Consider the following 10,227-nt stretch of genomic DNA (forward strand, 5'->3'; position numbering starts at 1 on the left):
TGTGTGTATATATATATATATATATAAACATATACACATATATATACACACACATATATATGTGTATATATATATATATACATATACATACATACATACACACACACACACACACATATATATACATATATATATATACATATATATATATATATATATAAACAAACATATAAATGCAACACTTTTGTTTTTGCTCCCATCTTTCATGAGCTGAACTCAAAGTTCTAAAACATTTTCTATACACACAAAAGACCATTTCCCTCAAATTTTGTTCACAAATCAGTCTAAATCTGTGTTAGTGAGCACTTCTCCTTTGCCGAGATAATCCATCCCACCTCACAGGTGTGGCATATCAAGATGCTGATTAGACAGCATGATTATTGCACAGGTGTGCCTTAGGCTGGCCACAATAAAAGGCCACTCTAAAATGTTCAGTTTTATCACACAGCACAATGCCACAGATGTCGCAAGTTTTGAGGGAGCGTGCAATTGGCATGCTCACTGCAGGAATGTCCACCAGAGCTGTTGCCCGTGAAGTGAATGTTCATTTCTCTACCATAAGCCGTCCGTGAAGTGAATGTTCATTTCTCTACCATAAGCCGTCTCCAAAGGTGTTTAATATGGAGCTACATTAGGGTCAAAAGTTTTGTACTTGAAAAAAATAAAATTTGAAACTGAAAATTCATGTTGCTGACTGCAGGAATGTCCACCAGAGCTGTTGCCCATGAAGTGAATGTTCATTTCTCTACCACAAGCCGTCTCCAAAGGCGTTTAATATGGAGCTACATTAGGGTCAAAAGTTTTGTACTTGAAAAAATAAAATTTGAAACTGAAAATTCATGTGAATTTTGAAAAATACAACAATGTATTCAAAATAAAAATAAGTATGAAACGTTTTTTCAGGTTAAATATAATTTTGATTCACTTTTGTAATTCTTTTGAATAAATAATTTATTTTCACTCTTCACTTCCATATATATTTTAACATTTGAGGTCTTATTTCTTTCAGTTGCATGTTTTATCTTTTCAGATTCAGATCTTATTTTTTTCAGTTTCAAATCTTTTTTTCAGTTTCAAATCTTTTTTTTCAGTTTCAGACTTTTGACCCTGATGTGGCGTGGGGGGCGTGGCATCAACTGAGAGGGGTGTGGAATCATGAGTGACAATGCCTTCAGATAAGATAAGATAAAACATGCAACTGAAAAAAATAAGACGTCAAATGTTAAAATATATATGGAAGTGAAAAGTGAAAATAAATTATTTATTCAAAAGAATTACCAAAGTGAATCAAAGTTATATTTAACCTGAAAAAACATTTCATACACTTATTTTTATTTTGAATACATTGTTGTATTTTTCAAAATTCAAGATGAACACATGAATTTTCAGTTTAAAATTTTATTTTTTCAAGTACAAAACTTTTGACCCTAATGTAGCTCCACAGATTCAGACAATTTGGCAGTACATCCAACCGGCGTCACAACCGCAGCCCAGGACCTCCACATCCAGCATGTTCACCTCCAAGATCGTCTGAGATCAGCCACCCGGACAGCTGCTGCAACAATCAGTTTGCATAACCAAAGAATTTCTGCACAAACTGTCAGAAACCATCTCAGGGAAGCTCATCTGCATGCTCGTCGTCCTCATCGGGGTCTCGACCTGACTGCAGTTCGTCGTCATAACCGACTTGAGTGGGCAAATGCTCACATTCGATGGCGTCTGGCACGTTGGAAAGGTGTTCTCTTCACGGATGAATCCCGGTTTTCACTGTTCAGGGCAGATGGCAGACAGCGTGTGTGGCGTCATGTGGGTGAGCGGTTTGCTGATGTCAATGTTGTGGATCAAATGGCCCATGGTGGCAGTGGGGTTATGGTATGCGCAGGCATATGTTATGGACAACGAACACAGGTGCATTTTATTGATGGCATTTTGAATGCACAGAGATACCGTGACGAGATCCTGAGGCCCATTGTTGTGCCATTCATCCACAACCATCACCTCATGTTGCAGCATGATAATGCACTGTTGTCTTGTTAGTTCTATTAAATTGAAAATCACATTCAAATATAAAGTCAAATATCTACAGAACTCAAACACAAAACTATTTTATGAATGACAGCCACTTACTCAGCAGTAAGATCATTTTGGTGGTGAGTGGGCTTTTAACCAAGACAGGCTGTAGTCAACGTTTTCTACCTGTGTTTTTAACCTTTAACCTCTTTTTTCTGTCATGTAGGAAACTTGAGGAAAGTTACAACGCCTACGCCAATGTGATATTTACGCCACAGTAAAGAGGTTGTTTCACAAGAAATTAAGATTTTGCAAATTATGACACTGGGTCCTAATTCATAGGTTTTATAATTACTGTTATAAATCTTTTCATTTATGTCATGTGTACTTTTTGTAACCTTTTAATATGGATGTTTTCATGAATACAAGCTTTGACTTAATTTTGTTAAACTGTTTGTGTAATGGTTATAACTTTTGCTATATAAAATGGATCAGACAAAATTTACTTCAGAGTAAAAGCTAATTTTTTGAAAGCTGTCATTCATCAGTTTCCTGTGATGATTGGATATATAGTGGTGATTTAAACCATTAACAAAATATAAGTTATTAATGGTATCTTAATGTTTTCATTTATGTCTTAACATTTACCCGAGTTTGCATTTATCTTAGCAGAATGTAAAAAAAAAAATGAAAAGCTGATGTTAGGTGCTGGTTTTGTTTGAACATTTCTTTAAGACAAATGAAGAAAATTCACTGAGAAACTATTCTCATTTTGTGAAAAACAAGGAAATATCTGCACGCTGAAAAATTTTAAGTCCCGTAGGAGGTATTATTTGTGACGTTGTGACATATGAGAAGGTTCTGTGGGTATTGCTCGGTATTGAGGCTTATATAGTGAGGCTAAAAAAACGTAACACATAATTGGCTGATTATCTTTCTGTTTGCCTCACTATAAAAACGTCACAATACCTTTGCCTGAGGAAGACCCTCTCAGAGTTGGCAACATAGCAAACAAGTAATACCTCCTTGGGGGCTTCAAAACTATTGTGTCCAGCTAATTCTTTCTTTTTCACTTTGAGCCCTTTTATCCAGTCTCATTCTTCTGTGTTAAAACTAGACTACTAACAGAGCAGCAAACAAAGTTTATTCTCCAAAATCTTCTCAGGCTCTGCTGCTGGGTGTAAGGTGCTTAGTTATCTTCAAGTACAAAGTTAAAATAATCAGACCCACACAGAAATGGACTGCTTAATTTTTTGTCAGTGGCAATGTTAAACATTAATGCTTTATGTTTTATCTGTAGTGTATGACTTGTTTGCCCTTTCAATTGATTTTCAATTTGATTGTGAAATACAACATTCAGTCAGTAACAAAGACAAAAGGAGTGCAAATGTAAATACAATTTATTGAAACTTTAAACAAGTTATAGATGAATATCAAAAACTCAACATTAGCCATGACAGCTTGGGCTATGTTCAGGCCTAACAAAATGTGTCCTAAAGGCCAAATTCAAAAGCAGTGACACTGCCAACAGTAAGCAGTTCACTGCGTTTGGAGGTGTTCTTTAAGACAATTAACTAATTTACTTAAAAACATATAATTTCTCCTAGGTGTGAGATGAATGTGTCTGATGTGAGGGTGCTCAATTATGGCACCATTTAAACTATGAACAAATGTAGCCATAACACTGTCAACACATTTCCTGGCCTTATCAATCTTTGCTGGATTGCCACCAGCCTCCCACCTGCACCTTTGGACCAATGAAGAAAATGTTATCTTAATGCCAGGATGCTGGAGGTGAAGCTGGTGCAGGTCCTCCTTCATCATGCTGACCAGCTTGACACTGCTGACCTTCCCCATGTCATTGCCGCCACAGTCGATGAAGAGGACATCTGGTGCTGCTCTTCCTCGCAGGGAGTGGGAAAAGAAGGAGAAAAGGCCTCTCCACTGCAGTCCACCCCAGCCAAACCAGCAGACACGGACGCCCAGCATGCTGAGGGTGCTTCCCAAGGTCTCTGCAGCTCTCTGGACACCACGCCGGACATAGCTGTGACCAATGATCCACACTGTGCATATGAAAGTAAAATGAGTGTAATAAATGCTTTAGGCAATTAAAAACAGAAAGTTAACTATAAAGGGTGAATCACTTCTTTTTGTTGACAATACTATTATGTCACAAATGTAGGATAAAATAAAACAACAAGACAATGTAATATTAGCTGTCTAAAGTCAAGCAGCCAAAACTGGTACTTACAGTTTCTGCTGTGTGTAGCGGGCATGGTGGAGACATAACGTTAACAAGTGGCCATGACCTCAACACCGGTGATGTACTGAAAGAAATTAAGATCTTGTAACAAGTATAACACTGCCTTTCTTTCACAATTTCTACATTTCTTTATCATGTTCTAGATGATAATCTCGCAATGCGCTGTTGATAACAGTAACGTTAACGTTACAGATACATTTCAGTCCCCTTCGACTTTTATCAGTGTCACGTTACCATAATTAACGTTAATGTTCTATATTTAAAAATGTTGAAGCGTTTTTTTAAGATTGTGTAATCTGAATAACAGCTGAATCACTGTTTCAACATTTGTTGTATAACGTTAGTTTCAGGTAAACTCAATTTACCTCAAGTTTCGTGAGGGAGCTGGCACCAAGCGGGAGCAGCCGACACCACAGGGCTTGCCAAAGTAGCGTAGCTTGTTAGCCTCGTAGCTTCTTAGCCTAGCTTGTTAGCCTTAGCTAACTTAGCAGCGCCGAGCGAGGTGGGCGTGTTTAGGCAACCAGGCTTCCTTTGGCCCGCCTCTTTGCCCATTTTTGATTGTCGGGGAGTTGGGCGGAGTCAGGCGCTGCCAAGATGGCAACATCCAGAGTGGAGTATTTTGAGCTTCAAATCCACTCTTCAGAAACGGATGGGTGACGTCACGGTGACTACGTCCATTATTTTATACAGTCTATGCCCCAGACCCCCCCAATAAAGCAAAACTGCACATTTCAGAGTGGCCTTTTATTGTGGCCAGCCTAAGGCACACCTGTGCAATATTCATGCTGTCTAATCAGCATCTTGATATGCCACACCTGTGAGGTGGGATGGATTATCTCGGCAAAGGAGAAGTACTCACTAACACAGATTTAGACAGATTTGTGAACAATATTTGTGAGAAATGGTCTTTTGCGTATATAGAAAATGTTTTAGATCTTTGAGTTCAACTCATGAAAAATGGGAGCAAAAACAAGTGTTGCGTTTATATTTTTCTTCAGTGTATATATGTATGCGCACGCACGCACACGCACACACACACACACACACACACACACACACACACACACACACACACACACACACAGTTGGTCCTGTGTTTTGTCCATGTCAGATTAAAGCTGAACAAACAGATCTAAAATGCCTTAATGATGAATTAATGGGCAACACTAAATAAAATTTTGTGTAAACTTATTGCCCCTACCTTACTCTGGCTCAGGCTTTTTTTAATAAGATAAATGTGTGAAGTCAGCTTTAAAATCTCATAAACTTAACTCAGAGTGAACATACTCAGAGTTGATTAAACTGACTCTGGTCAGCTGTTCTGAAACCGAAAACTCTGAGTTTTCCATCTCAGGGTTAGTCAGCTCAGAGTTCAGGGTTTGACTCAGAGTATCAAGGCAGCATTACAGTACAGTCAATCAATCAATCAATTTTATTTATAAAGCCCAATATCACAAATCAAAATTCGCCTCACAGGGCAACAGTGATGTCATTCTCTGAACTGACCAGACTATTCTCGTTATTCTGTTATTTGGCTTTATGGACCAAGTCATTGTATCCACACAAATCTCATTGTGTGAGAGTACCAACAGTCAACCCTATAATAGCTTCACAATATTAATATTGGGGTATTTCGTCAAAAATATTATGTTGGATTTTTTTCCATGTCCCCCAGCCCTAGCGTGATGTTGCAGTTTGCAACATTACATCACTGCTGCACAGTATAGACAAAGCATGTAGTCACCACTATTGGAGGTGCAAGTGTCATACTGCTTTAATTGACTGACAAGTGATTTTGTCTGTTTTATTTAAAAGCTCCAATTATTAATTTTAGTTACTGGAACTATGTGTCTTTTGCAGTGTTTTCTCACCCAATGAGGAGGTAGATGAGGATGACGATCGAGAGGAAGAGGCCTCTGCTGCTGGAGTGTCGGCTGAGGAGCAGAACGAGGTAACAGAGCACACTGAGTAACAGCACCCACAGCATGTGCAGCTCAAAGAACAGGAAGAGGCCATACATCCCGGCCAACACTGACACGACATGTTTCACAGTGGACACACCTCCTGAAGAACACAAGCAAGAAGACATCTCGATTATGATCAGGTCCTACAGCCTCGTTTCCTTAATGAGACTTACATCTGACTAAAACACATCACATCAAAACTGGCTGAATTCGCATTGATTCTAGCCAGGTGCAATAAACATGTAAGACACAGAAAATCTTGTAACTAGTTTGCAAGTCTTTCTTTTTCATTGTCATTGTCACTATTTGTAACAAGGTAGCAAAATATCTACATACAACCTTGGATAGGTGTGGTGTTGTAATCAAGCAACATTATCTCAGCATGTCAGAACAGACAATATCAAAATATGCTTTAAACTAGCCTATATCAAAAATATGTAAGACAGGCCTTCTTGTGGTGGAAGTAGGAGCCTACTTGTAGATATGCATTCAGTGCAGCTCACCCAGTCTGAAACAGAGTCTGCAGATGAGGCAGAGCAGCAGCAGCCTCCAGACCTGCTGCAGGCCCTGCTGGACTGTACTGACACCACAGCTCTCAGCCAGCTGCTGCCACACCGCCAGCCTACTGGACAGGTCCATCCTGCAGCTGGACACACACAGACACACTGTTACCAAATGTGTTACAGCTCACACCAACCTGTGAAAATGACTGAATGAAACAAAGACAAATGGACAAATTAAGTATAAATCCAAAGGCGTTAGACTAATTGGTTGACGTTCGCGAGATTTAAATGGACCAGGCAAAGGAAAAGTGTGTCGGACGGTACCGAGACAAGCTGGATCCTGTTCCAAAGGCTTGGTACCTTGACAAAATCCAGAAAATAGGTGGAGTGGATCCGTATGAGCATGGAGACTGGACTCGGGATTTAAAAGCCCTGCCGCTGTTGACTGAAGCTGAGCTTGTCTTCTATCTCATCAACGGTATAAGTTATTATACCGGCGATGAATTTAGGAATGCCAAATCTTTAAGGGCTCATGGGCAAGCAAACTTTGGGTGGGTGCAGGACCTCCGAATTTTACGCCTTAAAGAGAAGACCGTCGTCATTTCAGAGGTATGTAAACTTTAGAAGCCTCACTGTGTCCCACCTCCGTGTGGTGCTGCCTGTTTGCTTGCTCAGGTTTTGACTAACATATCTTGGTGTCTGCTGGACCAATTTATTTCAAACAAAAAATATTCTGAAGCCTGAAATCCACTCTGCATTTATGTGGTAAATATGTATGGGCTTCTCAGGTATTTATTTCAGAATTAGGGCATTTTCACACCATAAATCTCTAACTCTCCATCGTCATACATGGGTGGGCACAACATGGAGTTTATCTTTATTTATTATCATTAAAGTTTTTATTTCTTTAAACATAACATATATAAACAGACAGTATTACTTTTAGTTACAAGACATCCAAAGGCCCGTGATAAATACTTACAGTATACAGAACAACCAAAATAGACAGTCAACCATTATACTGATATCAATGCAGCCAGTTAGATCATCACAGTGTCACAGCAGCGTTACAAGCAAGAAAGCAGTCCCATGACCTCTTAAAGTTCTCAGTATCATCATTGATCTTAGCCAACATGTGTTCATATGATACGACCTCTAACATTGATTCCATCCATTTTTTAATATCTGGAGAGGATGTACTTTTCCACAATCTGAGGATCATTCGGGCAGCTGTAACCACCCCTACCTTTATCACTGCAAGGTCGTATTTTGATATATTGGGTAGCTCTGTTTGGTCCCCCAGTAGGCATAATCAGTCTGGCATTTCCAGCATAGGTTATTAACCATTAAACCCATTCTGTGGAGCTTAAAAGGGGTAAAATAAAACCTATGTATTATCCTACACTGAGTAAATTTCCCCCTAGCCTCCTTTATATATTTCCCAGTATTTGATAATATTTTTAGCCAGACCTCATCTCTCAGGTCACACCTTCTGCCAGATGGTCCTAAGATTTTTACAAATATCTTTTTGTAATCCACTAAAGATTTTGTATAGTTATATAGTCTCTAATCTGTAAGTACTTCCAACAATTATCTTTACTTTCCAAATTATATTTTTGCTTAAGTTCAGAAAATGAAATAAACACTCCGTCCAAATATAGGTCACCTATCTTGTGTATCCCTTTTATAAGCCATTCATTCCACCTATCTTGTGTATCCCTTTTATAAGCCATTCATTCCAATAGACAGTCCTTTTCCCGATCCGTATGGCAGGGTTATGCCATATAGAGGCATATGATTGTCTTAAGTGCGACACACCACACATCCTGTGTACTTCTCTCCAGACTGCGTTAGAATGAGCCAGTACTGGGTTTGAAAAGCAATCCTGTCTGTTAGTGGCTGAACCATGTGAAAGCACGTCCAAAGGCTTGAAGGGACTTACAAGCTCCTGTTCGATATTAATCCAACTCAGTTCTGGTTCAATTCCCTTCCAGTGCTTAGTCAATCTGGACATTTCAAATGCCAGATTGTATAGCCTAACATTGGGTAGAGCCATCCCTCCTATGTTCCTTGGTGACCACATTTTCTTTATATTGATCCTTGGTTTCTTCTTGTCCCACAAAAAGTCTTTGATAATCCTGTCAAATTGTTTAAACAGCTGTGGTGATATGCTAACAGGCAACATCATGGAAATGTAATTGAATTGTGGGGCAACCACCATTTTTATCACGTTAATTTTTCCCCATAGAGTAAGCTTCAATTTTCCCCATTTGTCCAGATTCATTTTTATCTTTTGAAGGAGAGGTTCCATATTTGACAGCATTACTTCATCTAAATTTGGATTTAATTGAATGGCCCGATATATCATACCTGAAGGTATCCATTTGAAATTAAATTAAGTGACATAACTGGAGTGGCATGTATTCAATAAAGGCATACACTCTGATTTATGCCAGTTTATCTTATAACCTGACAATTTAGAATATGAGTCAATGCATTCCAATAACACCGGCAGAGAGGAGGCAGGATCTGCTATCACTGCCAAAATATCATCAGCATACATAAACAGCTTGCGCTCCCTCCCCCCTGCACGCACACCCTTAATTCTTACATTAGCTCTAATTGCTGAAGCCAGTGGTTCTAGCACTATGGTGAAAAGCAGTGGGGAGAGAGCGCAGCCCTACCTCGTCCCCTAGAAAGGCAGAAAAAATCTGATATCAGCCCATTTGTGAGAACAACTGCTCTCGGATTGGAATAGAGTATTTTAACCCAATTACAGAAGCCAGGCCCAAAACCAAATTTTGAAAGAGTTACCATGAGAAACCTCCACTCCACTCGGTCAAAAGCCTTCTCGGCATCAAGCGAGAAGGCCGCGACCGGTACTGGGTTAGAGCGATTCATATATGTGAGATGCATAACTCTTCGTATATTATCAACTGAGGACCTGTTTTTAATAAAACCCACTTAATCACCGCCTATGATGTCTGGTAATACGTTCTCTAAACGTGACGCAATTGTATTTGTCAGGATTTTAAGATCCACCCCAAGTAGACTCAGGAGTCTGAAATTAGATGGGTCTGATGTATCTCTGTCCTTTTTAGGGATAAGAGAAATTAATGCATCATTAAATGTACCAGGCAGAGTACCTGTTTCAAATGATTCCAAATACACCTTAACCCTATGGGCCCTAGGCGTTTTTGGGGTATTTTTACTGCCTTTACTTTTAAGCTCATATCACAGTCATTATAAAGGCTACATACACATGCTATATCTTGTTTTTTTCAGGACGATCTGTGCAAACCAGATTTGCCATCATTTCATGTCCTTCTATGTGCCTGTATTTTATATTAATTTTTATATCAATGAAAAAAACAAATCCGTGTGACTAAATTCTTACATTTTTACATGTATCTCACCATAGCAAGTTGGAAGAAGACATATTCTGCCATATATGAAGAGGGGAGACTCTCTGGAATCTGGCAATATA

General features: G+C 39.0%; 1 protein-coding gene across 4 annotated transcripts in view; it reads right to left on the reverse strand.

Annotated features, from left to right (window-relative positions):
• LOC126402556 (protein-serine O-palmitoleoyltransferase porcupine-like) overlaps window positions 1–10,227 on the reverse strand; it is an 80,297-nt gene that overhangs the window by 60,566 nt on the left and 9,504 nt on the right. For all 4 annotated transcript variants that reach the window (XM_050064673.1, XM_050064672.1, XM_050064675.1 and 1 more), the window contains exons 2-3: window positions 6,741–6,883; window positions 6,145–6,337 (exon numbers count right to left, since the gene is read on the reverse strand). In XM_050064673.1, the coding sequence (XP_049920630.1) occupies window positions 6,145–6,337; window positions 6,741–6,876 (329 nt within the window). In that variant the 5' untranslated portion in view covers window positions 6,877–6,883. The remainder of the gene's footprint in view (window positions 1–6,144; window positions 6,338–6,740; window positions 6,884–10,227) is intronic.

Source organism: Epinephelus moara, chromosome 16 (assembly GCF_006386435.1).
Source record: "Epinephelus moara isolate mb chromosome 16, YSFRI_EMoa_1.0, whole genome shotgun sequence".
NCBI lineage: Eukaryota > Metazoa > Chordata > Actinopteri > Perciformes > Serranidae > Epinephelus > Epinephelus moara.